General features: G+C 50.3%; 1 protein-coding gene across 1 annotated transcript in view; it reads right to left on the bottom strand.

Annotated features, from left to right (window-relative positions):
- The window catches only part of nbeal2 (neurobeachin-like 2), a 39,874-nt gene that overhangs the window by 14,756 nt on the left and 3,664 nt on the right, over positions 1 to 21,454 (bottom strand). Inside the window, 27 exon segments of the mRNA XM_084441567.1 lie at positions 492 to 676; positions 811 to 1,554; positions 1,772 to 1,860; positions 1,966 to 2,125; positions 2,423 to 2,578; positions 3,081 to 3,234; positions 3,389 to 3,491; positions 4,451 to 4,610; positions 5,255 to 5,388; positions 5,749 to 5,935; positions 6,213 to 6,305; positions 6,530 to 6,612; positions 6,719 to 7,058; positions 7,297 to 7,416; positions 7,959 to 8,091; positions 8,244 to 8,875; positions 9,502 to 9,600; positions 9,949 to 10,032; positions 10,865 to 10,951; positions 11,831 to 11,937; positions 12,489 to 12,795; positions 12,989 to 13,074; positions 14,338 to 14,420; positions 14,838 to 14,950; positions 15,386 to 15,467; positions 15,783 to 15,944; positions 16,196 to 16,284. Of these exon segments, the coding sequence (XP_084297693.1) occupies positions 492 to 676; positions 811 to 1,554; positions 1,772 to 1,860; positions 1,966 to 2,125; positions 2,423 to 2,578; positions 3,081 to 3,234; positions 3,389 to 3,491; positions 4,451 to 4,610; positions 5,255 to 5,388; positions 5,749 to 5,935; positions 6,213 to 6,305; positions 6,530 to 6,612; positions 6,719 to 7,058; positions 7,297 to 7,416; positions 7,959 to 8,091; positions 8,244 to 8,875; positions 9,502 to 9,600; positions 9,949 to 10,032; positions 10,865 to 10,951; positions 11,831 to 11,937; positions 12,489 to 12,795; positions 12,989 to 13,074; positions 14,338 to 14,420; positions 14,838 to 14,950; positions 15,386 to 15,467; positions 15,783 to 15,944; positions 16,196 to 16,284 (4,772 nt within the window).

Raw genomic sequence — 21,454 nt, 5'->3', positions numbered from 1 at the left:
CACTCCTCACTGGCCTCCCCCCAAAAACACTGAGAGACTTCAGCTCATTCAAAACTCTGCAGCCCAATCAAAATAAAAAATAATAAAAAATATCTGTATTTTTTTTCCTGCTGCTTTCCTGTAAATTTTCTTGCAATTTTTCCTTGTAATTTAATTTTATCTATTATGTATATTATCTATCTATATATTCCGCTGTACCGTTCCCACTGCTACTGTACCTTTTCCACTGCTGAAACCCCAAATTTCCCCCACGGGGATTATTAAAGTATATCTTATCTTATCTTACATCACTTAGTCTACCATGGTGCTTTGTCGTGTACAGACCGCCAGTTCAAGTGCGCGGAGGGGGACAGACAGGGACAGACAGGGACAGACGGGGACAGACGGGGACAGACGGGGACAGACGGGGACAGACAGGGACAGACGGGGACAGACAGGGACAGACGGGGACAGACAGGGACAGACAGGGACAGACGGGGACAGACGCGGACCTGCGCTTGATGTCGTCGGGCGGGCGGACCAGCTGGCAGGAGGAGCCTAGTTTGGTGAGGACGGAGAACACCTGCCCCCTCTCCCTCCAGACGGCGTCCTCGCCCCCCTCCGCCGCGCTGCCGTTCCACAGCACCGAGAACACGATGTTGGTCAGGATGTTACACAGTTCCTCCTCCGGGGTCTGCTGCACACACACACACACACACACACACACACACACACACACACACACACACACACACACACACATTGAAAGAGTGTTCTTATGAAGCGAAGGCGGCCCGGGGGGCGTGGTGGCGGTCAGCCAGGGGACGCTACCTGAGGGTTGGACGTGTTGGAGATGGTGTCTCCCGTGGGAGGGTCAGTCCCGCAGCTGGTGTCGTCCAACACGTTGGACAGACTGGAGCTCTTCCTCGGCCTCGCCGAGGGGAAGGGCTTACTGTGCTCTAGGGGCGAGGGCGTGTCTGGCTGACTGTCCACGGGCGTGTGCGTGCCCGTGCCCACATCCCCCCTCCCCATCCCCTCCATCTCCAGCTCAAAGGGGGAGGTGCCGAAGGGGGAGAGCGGGTGGTAGAGCCCCTCCTCCAGGGGGCGGGGCGAGGGGATGTCCACCGTGTTGGAGAAGGAGGAGGAGCGGCTGCCCTGCTCCATCGAGTCGAAGGACTTAAAATGGAGGGAGGCGCCGTAGTTCTTCAGCGTCCTGCCCCCACCGCCGCCGCCGTCGAGCTGCGAGAGGTCGGCGAAGCCCTCCAAGACGTCCCCGCGCCGACCCCCTTCCTCGTCGTCCTCCTCCTCCTCCTCGTCCTCCTCCTCGTCCCGCGAGGCGTAGGAGCGGAAGACGTTGTTCCGGGAGGGCGTGTCCTCGATGACCAGGCTGTGCTCCCTCTGGAGGGGGGGCCGGGCGGTGGGCTCCAGGGAGCTGTGGGTGCTGGAGCCCGCCAGGCTGGCGGCGCGCGACTCGTACGACTCCTTCACGTACAGCTTTGTGAGAACGTCCTGCCAGCCGGGCTGGCGGGCCAGCTGCCTCACGTAGTCCTCGCTGGAGTAGATCAGGTGGAAGAGCTGAGGTCATAACAGGGGGAGCCGGGGGGGTGGGGGGAGGAGGGGCAGGAAATAGAATAAGGAGGTGTTAATGGATGAAGCTATGGACAAGCTTGGGCAGCCGTTGAAACTGACTAAAATAGACTCTGTTCAAACTCTGGTTCCTCTTATTCGGCAAAACTAAAAATAACTCCATGACAGAAGCTGTGAGAGGGGAAGACTTCAAATAATGACTGACCTTGCGACAGACGTACAGACGGACAGTGAGTCCAGCTCTGTGGGACAGAAAGATCACCGCCAGCAGGTCTCTGAAGTTAGGGCTGGCATCTGTAGTTGAACAAGACAGGAGTGTTGGTATTGAATTAGTCATCTCTTTACGCAATTACACCACACAGAGTTATTTTTTCCGCTCCAGGGCTATTTTTGGAGTACCTGTAGCGAGAACCTGCTCGTACAGACAGCGCACGGTGGTCATGGTTACAGGGATGTCGCCTAGGAAACAGACCAGGCCGAGGTACCCAAAATCTTTCAGCTTAACGCGCTGCTTGGTGCGTTCAGACACTCGCTCACTCTTCAGGATTTTGTAGAGAACCTACGTCATATTGATAAAGAGAGACAGATTGTAAGATACTATAACACTGATATTAGCCCTTAAAAACAGAATACATTTGTTATTGTCATACATTTGTATACATTGTTGAGTTGGGGTTAGTTGTGGCAGGAGTACGTTTTGGGGTAAGTTGCAACAGAGAAGGTTTTGGGGTAAGTTGCGACAGAGTAGGTTTTGGGGTAAGTTGTGACAGAGTAGGTTTTGGGGTAAGTTGCGACAGAGTAGGTTTTGGGGTAAGTTGTGACAGAGTAGGTTTAGTGGCGGACCAGCCAGTCTCACCCTGAAGACCCTCTCTCGGGCGTCGTCCCCAAAGCTGGGGTTGAGGAGCAGACAGTAGAGCTGCTCCACGCCCCACTCCAGCAGCACGGCCTGGACCGGCTCTTTAGGGGGGCTACTCCGCAGTACGTTGTACACCACGTCCAACGCGCTCACCACCTGACCGGCACACAGGGGAGAGGGTCAAAGGTTGAAGGTCATACAGCAATCATCTAAATCAGCGTTTCTCAACTGGTGGGTCGCGACCCACCAGTTGAGAAACGCTGATTTAGCGGAAAGCGGAGCCGTTTTGATTGGGTCGCGGCCTCGTCCTCCCTTTTCTTTTCTTTTTTTTTTTAAAGGGATTTTAAAATATATATATATTTATAGAGAAAATGTTGGGTTTTTATTTTGCAGGACACAATTCAATTCAATTCAATTCAATAATTTCACTAATGTATTTACGAGACATGACAGTAAGTTGACTAACCTTAGCGTGTGCCAATGTTGTGTTACGTGTCACAGACTTTTTCTATTTTTGTGGAATAAATTTGAGTGCTGTGGAATAAATTTGGGTCGCGACTTCATGATAAGGAAAATGTGGGTCCTGAGGCTCCACCAGTTGAGAACCACTGATCTAAATGGCCAGAAGCAGTGAGACAGAGTGTCTCAGCCTGTGTACCTGCTGCTCCTCTCCCACAGTGAGGGTGTAGGCCAGGACACTGTGGAGCTCCTCCGGACTGGGAGACTTGAGCAGGAAGTCCCTCAGCAGGGAGAACAGAGAGATCTGGACCGTCTGCTTCTCGTCCGACAGGGGACTGCCGTCCTTCTCCACACTGGGGACAAACAGACACAGGTGGACAGACAGAGAGGCAGACAGACACGAAACAATGAATACAAAAAGTCCACAGAGCTCACATCAGCTTTTATACCCATGCATCTACTTATTGAACAGCAGTATTGTACTGTTGCTGGTTGGGTAATCCCCACCTGTAGTGTGTGCGTATGGTATCCAGGATGTACTGCACCCCGTACTTCCTCCTCATGCGCTGCTTTCCGTCCTTGATCACTGAGGACAGGTACTGGACATGGCCTTCACAGAGAAGAGAGACAGGACATCACACTCAGACCGGCCTGCAGACACACACACTCTGCTGCCAGGTACACCTGCTCGTTGACGCAAATAGTCTGATAATAAATAAATAGCCTGCTCCTCCAAACAGCCAATCATGTGCATAGAGTCCGTAGACATGAGGTTTAGTTGTTGCTCGACCAGACGTTAGAATCGGGCCAGACGCGTGATCTAAGTGATTCTGACCACGGTATGATTACTGGTGCCAGGCGTGGTGGTTCTAGCATCTCAGAAACAGCTGCTATCCTGGGAGTCTCTAGACTTTACAGAGAATGATGCAATGAACAAAAAACATCCAGTGAGCGGCAGTTCTGTGGGCAAAGATACTTTGTTAATGAGTTAATGAGTTAATGAGTTTGCAGAAAGGCTACTGCAACTCAGTACACAGAGCCGGTAGACATTGTGAAGAGGTTTAGTTTAGGTTTGTTCGACTAAACATTAGAATTGGGCCAGACGTGTGAACTAAGATCAATTAACATCTTTTTATGAAAGTGGTGCACGGAAGGGAGCCTTATTGAATCCATGCCACAAAGAATTCTGTCTGTTTAAGGGCTAAAAGGGGGTCGTACCCGGTACTAGATGTACCTAATAAAGTGGCCACGAGTGTAGAACTCACTGGTATGTCAAACAATATGACAGTGTGTAATAAATTCTAGTGCAGATTAGAGACGGAGATTAGAGGAGGGAGATTCATATCAGTGGGTTCGATCATTTGAATAATAATGAACTCTTTCTAAACAGAAACGTGCCGCTTGGCTTCGTCTTAACTTAACTGACCATGATCCAATGGTCACAGTGTCAGATTTAAAAATAATAATAAAAAAAAAAATACTGGCTGTTGGTTTCCTTCCCCACACACACACACACACACACACACACACATACACACACACACAGCACAGTATGCGTCGGTCTCTCACCCAGACACACAGCGAAGTGGCTGTTGCTCCAGATGCGGAAGTCGAAGAGCAGGTGCTGGTAGAGCTGCAGGAGCAGAGGGCTGTTGCCCTCGCTAGACACCTGCTCCAACAGGAACTGACACGCCATCAGGACGTTCATGTCCATCATGCTGCCTGGCACCTGGGAGAGGAGGGGGGGGGGGGGGGGCGTAGGGAGGGAGAACGGCTTATTAAGAGAGTTTGTCATGTACAACACAGCCAATGACTGAGTTGAATGTATTTGTAGTGAAAGGGGGAGGGGGTTTACTGGCTGTGTGACTGAGGAGATGAGATATAATGATAGTGTATGTGTTTATTTGAGCGATAGATATGTGATTGCGCGTGTGTGTGTGTGTGTGTGTGCGTGCATCATTTGTGTGATTGTTAGAGCAGAACTTCCTCACAGGAAGCTCCGCCTGGCTGTCATAAACACCAACATGTCCTGTCAGACAGGCAAGCCGTGCTTCCGCTCCCAGAGAGCAACACTGGGATGTACGACGGGCTCTGCTCCTATCTGCGCCTCCTCTAGATCCATATCTACACACTCGTCAGTCTCCACACACTGGACTGTGATACAGACCGTGGATATATATATATATATCAACCACTATCCATCATTTCCGTGTCAACCAGAGCCTACTGAAATGTCCAAACACTATTCAATAGCCAGCCGTTCAACGACATGAGCGGCACATAACCGATAAGGGCAGTGAGTGGAAAGCAAAGTGGGCGTTGACATTTCAAACGGCCGTCTGCGTCAATGAGGAGGCGGCGGCCGACGCTCACCTTGCCGAGCATGGCTCCGATGATGCTGGGCCCGTAGCAGTGGAGCAGGCTCTCCTGGTTGACCGGGTGGTTCCGCACTAGGTTCTTCACCATCAGCAGGAAGGCGGCCACGCTGTTCCTCTCCAGGCGGCCCTCTGAGGGGAACGCGGAACCGAGAACATTAGAACCTAGCCTTAGAACCTTCGCCGCGACAACCCGGCGAGAGCGTCTCCGGTCGCGGAGGCGGAGGTTCAGCCCAAAGTCTGTGAGCTTGGAGCGTTCAGCTAGTATTCAGAATTAGAGCACGTATTCAGAAATAATCAGAGACCATTCTTAGTATTTCAGTATCCCAGCGCAGCGGCTAATTATCACACAAAACGCTCAAACCTCTCTAAATATATCCACTTACATCACCGCCTCCAAATCAGCACCCATTCACAAAGCGCCCGTTTCACAATCAATGCTGTACTATGCTGGTGTCCAGCAGGGAGGGAGGGGGCGGGGGGGCTACTGACCGGAGGACTTGCCCAGCGGGAGCAGCATGCCGGCGGGGACTCTGGCCGAGGTGAGCTCCGGCCCCAGCAGGTCCGAGGTCTCCTGACCGGCCCCTCCTCCTCCTCCTCCGTCCGCCTGCTCCGCCTCGCACACCTGCTCCAGCAGGGGCAGCAGCACGCCCATGCCCCCCACCGTGTTCAGCACGTCCTGCGTGGGAGACACACACACACACACACACACACACACACACGCGGTTAGATACAGGCTTAAGCACTACAGTGAATGAATGTGAATGGGAAACATAAGTGATTAAGCATTCTTACACACATGCACGCACGCACACACACGCACGCACGCACACACACACACACACACACACACGCACACACACGCACACACACACACACACACACACACACACACACACACACACACACACACACACACACACACACACACACAATCATGCTCTTGGGTGGCCCACCTTGATGTCCCAGTTCACCACCCTGTGTCCAGTCAGTCGGCCGTCATAATGGTGATTGGGAGACAGGTCCAGACAGATCTGGTTCTTGAAGGCCTGAGAACAAACAAACAAACAAACAAAACAAACACCTTGGAGAAGGTACTGAAAGGAGATGAAAGGAGATGCACATTGGCTTTTCCTAAGCAAAATACAATTATTGTAAGTTGCTTTGGATAAAAGCGTCAGCTAAATGACTGTAATGTAATGTAATATAACGTAATGTACCGTACAGTCGGTCGCTACCCGTGTTTAGACACGCCTCTGTTCCAGCCGCCTACCTGGGGAGTGTAGTAGAGGAGGAGCTTGTTGTTGAGGTCGGCCAGCTCGCCATCGGCTTTGAACAGACACACGTGGTTGGGCCCTGGGGGAGAGAGATAAGACGGTTACCACGCGGAAGCAAGTCCTGTAAGACCCCTGAGGTCACGCCCCCCCCCCCCGGCGGTGAGCGGGCGTCGACGCGGCCGTACCTGCGGCGTAGAGCGCCCTGGCGTGCGCGGGCTGCAGCGCCTCGTGGCAGATGAAGGCGGTCCCCAGCAGGCCATCCAGGGAGGTGGGCGTCCCCCACTCGGTGTCCTGCAGCCCGGCGGGGATGGTGTGGACGGGGGCGTCGCGCAGAGACCCCCAGCGGCCCCCCGCCGCCGCGAACGTGGCCGGGAAGGACTGGGAGCGCGTGAGGGTCGCGACGTGCGCGGGAAAGGGGAACTCCTCCGGGGAGGAGGAGGAGGAGGAGGGGGGAGGGAGGTTGGGGGAGGTGGTGGTGGTAGTGGTCCGGTGGCCGGCGGAGCCGATGCAGCAAGAGGTGAAAGGCTAGAGGGGGCGGGGCGGGAGGGGGGGGGTAGAGGGGGGAGGAGTAGAGGAGAGAGGAAGAGGTCGGACAGACAGGAGAACTTTATATAAATTCCAACAAACACAGCGTGGCGTTGTCAAAATATCGCTGTCAACAAAAAAAACAACCTCTGCGGCTAAATTAAGAGGGGGAACTGATTGAAAACAACGAGTAGCCTCTCTGCGACTTTTCGTCCGAGGCCGGCGTGTTCCCTCGTACCTCGTTGAGGGAGGGGAAGCGCAGCTGGGCGGTCTTGCACGGCTCCCCGTCGATGTAGATGGTGACCGTGTTCTGACCGAACGGACGACGGCCCGGAATGTGCACGATGTCCACGGAGTGCTGAAGGGGCGAGGAGACAGAGGCGTGAGAACAACAGCGCCGCTACGTCTGCCGACAGCTACTTCAGGAAACACATGAGCAGCCTGTAGTGGTTAATGTCCTTTAGCACAACAGCGGCTTTGTTGGCACGACGGACGAGCAGGACTGATAAAGCTGCATGTGTCTTACATCACAGGTTAGTGTGTGTGTGTGTGTGTGTGTGTGTGTGTGTGTGTGTACAGTGCGTTTAGAGGAATGTGTGTGTGTGTGTGTGTGTGTATACAGTATGCTTAGAGGAATGTGTATGTGTGTGTGTGTGTGTGTGTGTGTGTGTGTGTGTGTGTGTACAGTATGTTTAGAGGTGTGCGTGTGTGTGTGTGTGTGTGTGTGTGTGTGAGTGTGTGTACAGTATGTTTAGAGGTGTGTGTGTGTGTGTGAGTGTGTGTGTGTGTGTGTGTGTGTGTGTGTGTGTACAGTATGTTTAGAGGTGTGTGTGTGTGTGTGTGTGTGTACAGTATGTTTAGAGGTGTGTGTGTGTGTGTGTCTCTTCCCCAGGGTCTTACCCAGGTGCAGTCAGTGAGGGGGTGCTCTGGCAGGGACACGGCCATGTAGTCTTTCTTAGTGCACACGGCCACCACCAGCACCCCCTCCAGGGTGAAGAAGGCCTCCAGCCCCGTCCCGCTGGCCGTGAAGAAACTACAGGACGTGGGGAGGACATGGGGGGGGGGGGCGGGGGGGGGACGGGGGGGACAGAACACAGGTTCAAACAGTACCGACCACGGTAAAGCCCAACACAGCTGAACACGTCCGCCGGTCTCCTCTACTGTGGTGTTTTGGTCCAGGCTAACCTGTAGAGCTGCTTCCTGCGGGGGCCTCTGCTCACGCCGCGCGGGGGGGGCGGGGCCACGGGGCCGCCGGGGAAATCCGGGCAGTAGGAGAGGAGGTCGGCGTTGAGGCAGAGCCAGGCGTGGAAGGCGAAGCCGCTCCCGGGCCAGCGCTGGATGGCGGGCACCATGACGCCCGCCATGGGGGGCGTGAGGTCGAAGTACTGCAGGGCGCTGTCCCTACCCTCCCGGGCCGCCATGGCCGACAGCACCCGCACCACGCGGGCGCAGTAGGGGTGCGGCCTGGCCCCGGGGCCCGGCTCCGCCCTCAGGAGGCGGAGCAGGCTCTTCAGCTCGCCGGGACGCAGGCAGAGCGAGCCCAGGTCCTGCAGCAGGCCCAGGAGGGCGTCGGCGCACTGTCGGTCCAGGAGCTGGGGGCGGGCCAGGACCCGGAGCAGCGCCCCCACTAGCCCCGCCTCCACCGCCACGGTGCGGCAGGGCAGGGAGCCGCCGCACACGGCCGCCAGCCACTGGGCCGCCAGCAGCTGCAGATCCCGCTGGGCGTGCAGGTCGGGGAGCCACTGGAGGAGCAGCAGCAGGGGCTGGTCGTTGCTGATGCCCAGGTGGACAGCGTGGGCGTGCTCCCCCTCCACCGCCTGGGGAGGGAGGGAGGGAGGGAGACAGAGAGAGAGAGAGAGAGAGAGAGAGAGAGAGAGAGAGAGAGAGAGAGAGAGAGAGAGAGAGAGAGAGAGAGGGAAGGAGGGAGGGAGGGAGGGAGGGAGGGAGGGAGGGAAGGGAGAGACATTAGGATTAGAGCGCCCCAGTAGCTCAATGGGTTGGGGTGCCGACCATGTAGCCCACCAAGGCTCGTCCTTACCACAGCGGCGTGGGTTCGAGTCCAGTCCACGCCCTTTACTGCATGTCTTCCCCTTTCTCTCTCTCACACCTTTCATGTCTGTCCTTACACTGTCCTATCCTTATAAAGCAGAAATTCCCCCCCACAATTTTTTTTTATTTTTAAAAAGAGGGCATATTATTCATCTGGAGCTGGCCTGGCCGGTATATCCAGTAGCTGGTTGTCTGATAAAACTGATCAAAAACGTGACTTCCGTGCTCGCTGGTCCCAGGCCAGCCTAACAATCTGTTCAGTGAGGAGGAGGCCTGGGCTGAGTTTCCCAGACGCATCGTAGCGCTATGATGAACGCCATAGCTTACGATGAACGTAGCGCTACGATGCCTCTGGGAAACTCAGCCCTGCCCTGCTCTGCTCTGCTCTGCTCACCATGCTCATCAGTTCCTGCAGGAGCCTCTTGGTGGGCGGACCCTGACTCCGGAGCACGTCGAACAGCTGGGAATAGCCGATCCTCTCCTTGAACACCTCCTGGAGGAGCAGAGGACAGAAATAGGCCAGCAGAGACACTGGGAATTACAGCCTGGCACGCTTCCAGAACTGTCTCCAATCAGGAGGGAACACAATGAGGCTTCCTGGAGACGGCTGGAAGCTGCTTTCTATCAACTCAGACACCAGGAAACTGACCACTTAGCAAACATAATATTGTACATACAGTAGTATAGTACTGTACCTTAACAAATATCTTTCACTCGGTTTAATACATTGGAAATATGATGGTATGTACAGTACAGTAATGTCCACAGTAGTATATTGTTTTAATGGTACGGTAGAAAAAGCTTGTTAGCAATACTGCTGATATAGTGTGTGGGTTCTTACCTTGGCCGAGGGGGAGTTACTCATGATGGCTGTGAGGACCCCCAGGGCATGGACTGTGATACAGTCTGACCCTTTCTCCCAAACCTGCACACGTAGGACATAGTTGCACATACTGTAACACCTTAGAGGAAGGTTCATGTGACACCCCACGGTTACCAAGACTACGGTAGCACCTTCTCATTCAAAGGGGGAAGAGGCACACAGTTGGGACATTTTGACCATTTGGAAAGTGAAAGAAATTAGTTACCACATCGAAAGCAACGCCCAGATACAAATGATTGGTTGTTTTTGTTACCCTACACAAGGATACTGCAAAAGAGACCCCATATCAAAGACAAGGAACTTCACAAAATGATTACTCCATAAAAGTACACCATCCATGCAAATACTGGTGCCTTGAAACAGCAAGGGTTGACATGCACGGAAAGATCATAACCCCCACGTGCACACACACACACACAGTGCAGGTCTGATGTGATGTCAGCAGGAAACTCAGCCTGTAGTCCTAAACATCGTCTTTTCACTATCAGACGTTTGACTCTGAGGAGACTGCTGGTCAGAGATACAAAGTCGTCCATTACACTGTCTGATCTGAGGATTTAAGTGGAGAACATGATCGTATATCTGTCATGAACAGAATCATGGATCCCAGCATATAGTTTCTATGATCAGAGGCTGATATCTATTGACAAAGCGAGTTATGGACTGTGAGAGACAGAGAGAAGATGCTAGAACTACACCCAGCTAGGAATAACGCTGTGCCGGCATCATTTATTGCTCAGACTTCCTGTTGAAGACTTCCTGTTTAAAGAGCTCAGAGCAGAGCTACTCTAGAGGATGGGTGAACGGGGGAGGGGGTGGGGGAGGGGGGGAGTTTCCTGCTGACAGACCTATATTGACATCATCGTGAAAGTACCTGGTCCACTTCAACCTCTGTGAGCAAACGTGTGGCGAGGTCACACAGAACCTCACGCTCCAGCCTACGCCTGCTGCTCTGATAGAGCTACAGGACAGACAGACAGACACACACACACACACACACACACACACAGACAGACAGACAGACAGACAGACAGACAGACGGACAGACAGACACATGCATGCGCACACACACAGAAACACACACACACACACAGATGTACAAGTAGACAGAGACAAAGTTAAATTGAGAGTAAGAGAGACAAAGCAAGGTTGCGATTGTTCATATCATGTTAACACAGTCAATTGGTTAAACCACCTCACTGAGGTGTGGAGAGCAGAGTTGCAAGCAGGCAAATACAAACAACCAAAGCAGACAGACAAGTAGACAGAAAGACAGACAGACAGAAAGACAGACAGACAGACAGACAAGTAGACAGACAAACAGACAGACAGATAGATAAGCTGACAGACAGTAAGAGACAGACAGACAGACAGACAGACAGACAGACAGACAGACAGACAGACAGACAGACAGACAGACAGGAAGAAAGAAAGCAGACAAACAGACAGACATAAAGAGACAGACCGACAAACAGATGAGCAGACAGATAGACAGGGAGGAGACATACAGACAGACGGATAGACAGGGAGGAGACAGACAGACAGACGGACAGACAGACAGGCACATAGAGACAGGCAGAAAAACAGACAGACAGAGATACAGACAGAGATACAGACAGACAGACAGACAGACAGACAGACAGACAGGCAGTTAGAGAAAGGCAGACAGACCGACAGACAGACAGACAGACAGACAGACAGACAGACAGACAGACAGATGGACAGACAGACAGGCAGTTAGAGACAGGCAGAAAAACAGACAGACAGAGATACAGACAGAGATACAGACACACAGACAGACCGACAGACAGGCAGAGAGACAGACAGACAGTGGGCTGACCTTGCTGTTCTGGATGAGCCTCAGGATGTGTTCGAAGCAGTTGTTGTTGAGGAAGATGGCCTGCAGCACAGGCCTGTCAGGGCACTGCAGAATCTCAGGCACCGCAGCTAAAATAGACAACCACAGTTGGTTGTAACACTGACCTATCTGACTACGGAAGAGCATTAGGGCCAACAACTGAGTTTTTTTTTTTTTTTAAGCTTCTGAGTTAAAAGTCAGAACTTTAAAGTCAGAATTTCTGAGAAAAAAGTCAGAAATAACTTCTGAGATTAAAGTCAGAATTTCTGAGATTAAAGTCAGAATTTCTGAGAAAAAAGTCAGAAAGAACTTCTGAGATTAAAGTCAGAATTTCTGAAATTAAAGTCAGAATTTCGGAGAAAAAAGTTAGAAATAACTTCTGAGGAAAAAAGTCAGAATTTCCGACTTTAAACTCAGAAGCTTAAAAAAAAAAAAAAAAACTCAGCTGTTGGCCCTAATGCTCTTCTGTAATCTGACAGACTGACCGACAGATACTTCCTACTCACAAACAGTTCATGTTGGCCATGTAATGACGCCTGACCATGTACAGTAGCTACATCTGAACCGATATTTGTTGATCGGAGAAAGAGAGCATCATGGGAGCTGGAGGTGTGTGAGCAGGGCTGGGACGGCTCCTTACTCAGCATCTGACTCTGCAGGGCGATGAGACTGTCCTCCCAGCTCCGCCCATCCTCCCGCTCGCTCCCCCCCAGCGGACGGTTCCAGTTCAGGACCTGGAAGTAACCGTCCAGCACGGTCCTGATGTCCACCTGGCGCTCCGCGGGGCTGCTGGCGTGCAGGATGTGGATCATGGCCGTCAGGCACTGCAGGGTCAGCCGTAGCAGCCGGGGGTCCTTGGGCGCGGGGGAGCTCCGGCAGCACCAGGCCCGCAGCACGGAGAACAGATCCTCCACGGAGGAGGGCGTGATGGAGAGCAGCCCGTTCTTCTACGGAGCATACAGATGAGCTAGCTCACTCACATGGATTGAAACGGGATTGAACACTGACCGTCAGACCGGCACTGACTGTATTTTTATTTTTTATTTTTATTAAACCTTTATTTTACCAGGGAAGTCCTATTGAGACAGAGTTCTCTTTTACAAAGTAAAAATGGTAGTAAAATGAGAAGAGATTTTTTACCTTGCTACCACTGATGACAGCCCCTTGGAGATAGACCAATCGGAGTGTGAGGACCTCTGGGAGCTGCTCGCTGTCCTGCAAGCTGTCTGTAGACACAGCGGGTGGGATCAGATGAAGGTGCATGCCTTTGAAACTGACAACAATAAGTATTACGCAAGCAAACCACTGTGAGTTTCTCAACAGATGAGATGCGTTTGAGGCTTAAAGGAGTAGTAAAGGGGAAAATCATGTTTAGCCCTGTTTTAAGGTTACTTATGATCATATACAATGGTTCAGATCAAAAAGTTGACAAAACTAGCACTTTTGAGAAAGTTGATAATTGCTCTACCACCATTTAGGTCATATAATGGATGTGGTTGCGCACCGTGAAAAATCATTCAAAAACATGTTAAACTCTCGATTTCAAAGACAAGAAGCTCACTGAGGGGATAATTGGTGTCCGTTGGTGTTCTGACATCAAATTTGCCGCAAAGTATGAATCCTGTAGGGTTTTATTGATCATTTTATGAAATCCATTGACTTGTATTGACGCGACCGTTGTAGATGTGTAGATCAATCCACAGAGGGGATTCAGGAAGCGGAACTACTTACGGTAGCTATTGTTATTGTTCAAGTGGAAGTTTACACAGGTATGTGCTACGACTAACTAGTTATATGCTAAAAAATTTAAAAAGCCTTTCTAGATGAACTAGAATCTTACTTTATGGCGAATTATATTATATGAACGCCAACTAAAACCTCGGTGAGTTTCTTGTCTTTGAAATTGAGAGTTTAACATGTTTTTTGAATGATTTTTCACGGTGCCCACCCACATCCATTGTATGACCAAAACGGTGGTAGAGCAGTTATCAGACTTTCTCAAAAGTGCTCGTTTTGTCAACTTTTTGATCTGAACCACTGTATATGATCATCAGCCTTAAAACAGGGCTAAACATGATTTTTCCCTTTACTACTCCTTTGACAACAACACTGCATTTTTAACGTGTCCAGACAAAGGTTTAGCACTGGTCCAGGGATTCACACTAGCCTGTCTAAGGGGATAATAAGTAGAGTGTTTAATAAGATAAGACCCTTGTGAGGGGAGCATGGCTAACTGAGAACAACATAATTAACTCCCGATCACGACCGGACATATAGACCAAGTCTGTCAATTCTATAGAGAGAGCAGCAACAAACAATTCCTGAGGGCTGAGTAGGACGACTGGAGTGGTATTAAAGCCAAGAGGGTTCTGAGGAAGCAGAGAAAACGTCTTCATTGAAGGGCGGTGGGAGGGGTTTGGTGAGGGGGCTCCTGTGGTATGCTAGTTCAGTGGGAGGCACGGGCGTTCGGGGAAGGGGGGGTAGCTCACCGTGGAAGAGAGCAGGCAGCTCCTCTGGCAGGGGCAGAGGGGAGAACTTATACTTGCTCCTCTCCAGCACGCTCACTTCCTCCCTGGAACACACAGAAAGGTCAAAGCCGTCACACTCCCACTCACATCAGCAGCAGCCTGGAGATGGTAGGAATTGGATCGGTTGAGGCCGGCCTTGTGTGACTTCAACAACAAGCCACCCTTATCCGCTCAAGAAAGATAAGGCATCTTCCAAGAACTTGGAGTGAATACCTTAAATGTAGTGTGTAGGTGTGTGTGTGTGTGTGTTCACACTCATGCATGAGGTGGAGGACTACACACACAAACACACACACACACACACACACACACACACACACACTCCAAAACAGACTCAAACCACCCCCATACATTCTAAAACAGGATCTCCACTCCAGCACAGCAACACCCACACACACTCGCACCCACACACACACCCACACACCCCACACACACACACCAACACACACACACACACTCACCCTGCCAGACGTCTCCTCCAGGTCTGATAAGGGTCGAAGAGACTCTCACACAGCAGCAGGCCGTACTGAGCCACCGACTGCAGGGAGGACGGATCCTCCATCTCTTTCTTTATCTGACAGAAAAAAAACGCAGCGCAGATAACAGATAACAGCCGCGTTCAGTCACACTGTGCGTCGAACGCCACACACACACTCTTCACAGGCAACACAAACAAAACATTCCAGCACACAACGCCACGGAAGGTCAACTAGGAGCCCACTTCTGTTTTCCCATTCAACCAGTTCTGTTTCTTACTGGGTGTAAAAATGTCAATGTCCATAGAAATGGTACTGATTGTGGGTGTGTGTGCTCATCTGTAGATACCTCATCTCATGTTTGCTTGGATGGGTATCTGCTAAACAATTTATACGAACTTGCGTGATATACTGAGGTCGTAAGTGGGACCAACCCTTGTCGTCAATCACTGAAACTGACACATGCATAGATATGGTTTGCCATGTTGGCAAAGATATGGATTTTGATATGGGCGGCCATGTTGGTGCCTTACCTGAGAGAAGCAGAAATTCAACAGTTTGATCGTCTCGAACAAGAAGCCAGGGGTCTTGTCTGGGTCAATATTTTCCATATTCCTTGAAGCACAAAGAAACGCAACGTCGTAAATCATGGCATATCTGCCTGGCCATCTCATTGTTATCAGTCATCAGTGACGGACGAGAAAAAGACAGAACTACGCTCGAGTGAAACGGGTCAACGGAGGTTCATTCAGAGTCTGGCCTGAAGAACAGGTAATCAGTGTGGACGGCTGCCAGCTAGTGATTACACAAATGAATACCAACGTTTCCCCGCGGCCCGCGATGACTAACGGCGTCTGACGCCGCCGCCTCTCTCGATCGAGACAACGACTACGGCGGGGGAGCGTGAGGGCCCGTGGGCGCCGGTGTTACCTGCAGACGATGATGAAGAACTTGATGAGGAGCAGGGGGTGCGGGGCGCTGTTGTTGCGCTCGGCGCCGGAGAGGTGCAGGGCGCTGTGCCACAGCTGGGTGCTGAGGAACACCAGGACGTCCCGCGGGAGCAGGGGCACCTCCGAGGAGCCCTCCTCCAGCCTGCGAGAGAGAGAGGGGGGGGCGGAAGAGGGAGGGGCGTGGAGGAGGAGGAGGAGGATGAAAGGGTGGGGGGGGTGCGGAGGAGGACAGTGTTGATGCTTCATGCTTTCCCTCAGGAGTAAACATGTCAAAGCGACACCCCGCCAGGCCGGGGGCCACGGGTTCCTCCGACGCCGTCGAGACAGAAACCACCTGCCCCCGCTGGCGCTGGTGCTGGCGCGGCGGGCGGATGAATGCGTAAAGCCACTCACCGTCGAGGCTCCAGGGACTGCACGTCGATGAGCTTCTCGAAGGAAGCCACGAACGCCTCCAGCCATTGCTGCAGGTAGGCCACATCTTTCTGCAGCAGAGAGGAAGAGCAACATGACTCCTCTCGCATGCAGTTATACAGGCACACGCACGGCGTCAGCACACACAACACCGAGGGGAAAGTCAGCACGGATGTTATGATTGACACTCCCCGACAGGAGTTTGTTTTGTGGTGGTTAGTTGACAGGTTGTCCCTGAGAGCAGAGAGCTTTAGCAGCACTGGCTGGACCTGAGACTGAGGCCTTGTTTATGAAACAAGTTGTTGCAGCATAGTAGTGACATCACAGCAATGCTTTCATGTTTTTGTAAAAAAAAAAAAAGTGTGTATAGTGAACAAAGTAGCGAGCTATAACAATTCATTTATTTAGAGGCAATAAAAAAAAAAAACGAATTCAAGCCAAGAACTTCTTTCAACAATGAAAAGTAATTTGGCAGTATTCATTACATTAGTGTCATTTCAGTTGGAGATGAAAGGCTGCGGTGTTCTCTTCCTCAATATCGCAGCTCTTATCTGGTCCATCAGTGATACATATCCTGCTACGCCCCGTCATCGCATCATCACACCCCCAGGCTCCTCCCATCTCCCAGCATCACGCTCACACTCCGTTGACATACTTCACTTCTAAAATGCCCGTGTGTGGTAATATTGAGTTAGCATACAGTAGCTGGTTAAACAATCACTCAGTGCATATATGAATAAGGTGTTACACCACATTACTATAGCAACATTTGAAAGTGCATTAAACAGTACACATAGGTATAGGTATAGGTATAGGTATACAGTAGGTACTGCATTTGTAATGCACATAAAGCAGTGTTTCCAGCTACTGTGCTCTACCGCTGCAACCTGACTCAGAGGGAGTCGTAATCTTCTAATGATCAGCGCCAGGGACTGAGGTAGGAGAGCGGTGGGGGCCGCTGAAACCGACGGCTCAAATTCAGATCGTCATCTACTGGTGATGCACCGTCTGCGTGAGACAGTTCGAGACTTCGGGCTTCGCACGCAGCCAGCCAGCCGTACAGTCATTCAGTATTGCTCTATATTAGTTGAACGCGTGCGACGGAACTAAGTGTTCTTTTCCACAGAGCAGCGAGTTCCCATTGCGGACGGACTTACTCATGACACACAAATAAGATCAACAAATGGAAGCACATGACTAGGCTACTCCTTCAGTCATTTCCCATAAGCCCCCCCTGCAACTACACTAGGGAGCAAATGAGCCCTGCAGAGTCAAGTCAGCCTCCCACAGGCCCACAGAGGAAGCAGGCTACGATGTCAACAACGGCGCAGCAACTATGGCTTCCTGGCACAAGACTCTCTCAAGCTTTCAGCCACTTGAGAAAAGCAGCATCTACCAACAAACATCTTTGATACTAATTTAGCAGTAATATTATCCAGATCAATGAAACTCAGATCAAATGCATCAATGAGATACTATTATTTATTATAGCCTATTACTATAGAACTTATATTTGGACAATATTTTTTATCCTGTATCTCTCCAGAATGTGTACGTTACCAGATGCCGTTCATTTGTGGGCCAGTCCATGTCTCATTGCAAGTATCTGGACAGGGGGGGAGGGTGGGTTCGTGTGAACCCAGTCTCTGGTGAGCCCTCCTGGACTGCAGCCGAGTCCAGACCAAGTCTACAAGATACTTCCAATCAACATCCAGCAGCACATCACTCCTGAGCCACACTGATGGTCTGTCTGTCTCCCTTGCTGTCTCTCTCTGTGTGTGTGTGTGTGTCTCTCTCTCTCTCTCTCTCTCTCTCTCTCTCTCTCTCTCTCGCTTTTAAGCAAGCAACCAGGAAATGCCTAGTCACTTTAACTGAAACACATTTCCTCCATGCTCACGCTCGTAGTCCCTTCCTCTTTTAGTGCTGGTGGTGTTTTTGAGCAGATGATGATGTTTGTAAGCAACCGCCTACCTCTGCTAATAGACTCAGGACTGTGGTTCACAGGGTTCTTTCCAAATCAAAAAGAACAACGGCTCGCATTAGTGTACAGTCTGTGCTTCCTCACTGGCTCCTTAATCATAATCAAGGTACGTTGTGTGACTACACTGTCACTTGTACCTGCTCTGCATGACAGCGCAAAGGGAATAGATAAATAGTGCAGTACCGTACAGGGAACTGTGCCCTTGTCACCATGTGATCCTTAATATAGCAACAATAGCTCTCCTGTGCTGGTGGCATCTTTCACTCATGGAAACAGACACCCCAACCCAGCCTGAAGAAGAAGATACCTGATGATGAGGTGAGGGCCTGCAGTCACCATCGTCGTCATCCTTAGACCACTACACATATGAGACAGATAGTGGTTTGGAAAACCATTCAGTTCACTGAAGGCCCAGAATTAAAACAGAGTTGGGTGCAGTCATTTTTGAAACTGCCTCAGAGAGTAAACTGGGCAGTAGGCTGGTTGGGCAGCTGTACAACCGAGCTATTCATCTGGTGATGTAATTACACAGGGGGCGGGGACTACAAATAGAACGTTTTTACACGACGTGTAATCATGAGGGATTGATAGACTCATAAACAGTACCACTTTTTAAGCCTCTTAATTACAAACATGGTAATGAATCTCTGCGTTAATTTCTGAAATGACAATAAACATTAAGGAAATGATATTTGAAACTGTTGCTTCACATCGCACACATTTGACCAAATGACCCGCGCTGGTCCATGCAATAGAAGGGGAAGCACACGCATGATGAAAGCAGGCTAGGATTTGCAACACGCCTTCTGTTTTGTGACAAGGTTTCATGTGTGAACAGCAAGTAAATCTTTAATCTGATTATTTACTGCCATTAATGTCAGTAATGATGACAGATAATGAGTGTTGCCAGAGAAAACAATAAACACCAGCACAGTCATTATTTAAACAATTTCCCCATTCGAGAGGAAGGCTATCTATTCCTCAGTTAATATAATTTGACAGGCAGGCTATCTATTCCTCAGTTTAATATAATTCGTAGGATGAGGAAGGAGTGTGCATGACTCTAAAAAGCATATTAAAACAGAAAAGCCTCCCCCCTCAGATATTGGTTTCCATTGGCATGTGTTCATTGGTTGGTTGGTTGGTTGGTTGGTTTGTTAGCAGGATCAAGCAAAACCTACCAGACCGATTTTCATGAAAGTCAGTGGAGGGTTTTAGCATGGCCAGCTTACAGAAGAACCCATTCAATTTTGGAGCGGATGCAAATATCTAGGAGTCATGTTTTTGGTGGCGTGTGTTCTTTGGTTGGTTGGTTGGTTGGTTCGTTAGCAGGATTAGGCAAAAACTACCAGACCGATTATCATGAAACTCGGTGGAGGGGTGTGGCATTGCCCATTCACATCAATACATTTTTTGGACTTGGGCTCAGGAGCGAAAAATTCCCTCATTCATTGTCAATGGGGGGGGGGGGGGCACATCTCGGCCACATCTCAACGTGGGAAGGCCACAGAGACACGGGTTTGGACATAACAAATGCAATATGCACAGAGCCATGAAATGCATTCATGGGCAGAGGACTGTGCTCTTCGACCACCATTTCTAGTTTTTCTTTGCAGCAGCAGAGTTCAACAGTCATATTTCGGCAAATAACCCCTCAAAGACCATTTAAGACCAACATCTGAGCACACAGGCTTTTCTTTTTTTTTTTTTATAAACTAGGAGGATGAGGCTTGGGCCTTGCTTCCATATTCTTATACTACGGTGCATATTATAAGAGGAAGCTAAATGTTATTGGCACCTTGGGTGCTGCATCTTGCACTAAATGCTTGAATAGACAATAGAGAATAGTACTGTATCCTAGGGACATGCAAACACCAACCAACCAGAACAGCCCTGTGACTCAGACTCAATCTCAAACCCTTGTTATATTGCATCACCCTGTGACTATTACAACATAAAGTATGTCTGTTATTTCAATCTGAGGTACGGAGAAACACTTCCTTAAAATGTACAAAGGGTACAAAACAGAACTACGGTAGGACTGTCAAGCAATGAGTCCAAACAATTATGATACTGTATAAATATATATAAAGTATAATAGAAATGGAAGTGGTGGTCTGATATAGTGGGAAGTACATTAGTAATTTGGCCTCTACACCTGGCCTATTGTACTGTTAGGTGAAAAGTCCCCAAAATTCCTATTGAGCTGACTTGCTTTGATACACAGACCTTTCGTGAACACGTGACGTTTTTTTGGTTCATAAATGCAGAAGATTTGCCCTCAGCAATAACGACTGACCTGCATTTCCCCAGAGTGGCATAAAATACTAGACTGGCTCTGTAGTCGGACACAAACAATCCACCTTTTCAATCATTCTGAACACATTATAAAGCCAACTGCACAAGGTTGCAGGCAGTGTACTCAAACGTGCCATCATAAAACAGAGTATTGACTAATACAAGCACTACATGTTTTCCTAGAATGACTTTTATCCGCAGCCTCCCAAGACCTGCGTAGTCTGTGCCGCCCGGCCGGGCCGGACCCCTGCAGCTGCGTCGCACTGGGCTGCTTGGCATTCTGCTCCTCTCCAGCTTCCTGTGCCAGCCCAGTGGAAACAAAGAGAGCACTTTGGGTTTCCTGATTCAACTCTCTGTTGGTAAACAGGCGTTTGGGATGGAGTTACAGGACACCGAAAGGCCAGATAGAGCTGGGGGAACAGGTCTGCGTTGTCGCCTCGCTTCTAAGAGAAGGCGAACGTAGCCAAGTGAGCCATAAAGCCACAAGAATGAATTTAAGAATACGTACCAGCTCAGAGAACCGTAGGGGATGTGTATTGCTCATTGCTGAGCAGGTCATGACACAGTACTAACATGAAACATAGTGGTGGCACACATGCCATCACCGCAGGAGCAAAAGAGAAGTGAGGCTTCACAGCTGTGAGAACGGGGTTTTGGTGGGGTGTGTCACTACGACCACAACATGGGCAGTTAAGACTATTAGCCTGAGTAACAGTCACCAGCTATTGACGACAGATTAATTATAGTCACTTCCTCGGCCGGACAGGAAGATCACTGCTTCCCTGGCCGACCTTCCCATAATTACCCTTAATTACCCAGAAAGGGGGGGAAATGCTCCTTCTGGGTAATTAAGGCTAATTATGGGAGGGAAGGTTGACCATTTTCCATAGGTCAGGGTCTATACAGCCAATCAGGCCATGCTGCTCTGTCCAATACAGAGTCCAATGCAGTGGACATTTATG

Source organism: Borostomias antarcticus (genome assembly GCF_949987555.1).
Source record: "Borostomias antarcticus genome assembly, chromosome: 8".
NCBI lineage: Eukaryota > Metazoa > Chordata > Actinopteri > Stomiiformes > Stomiidae > Borostomias > Borostomias antarcticus.
Note: the sequence above shows the minus strand (reverse complement) of the source record. Positions and strands in the feature narration are given on the sequence as shown.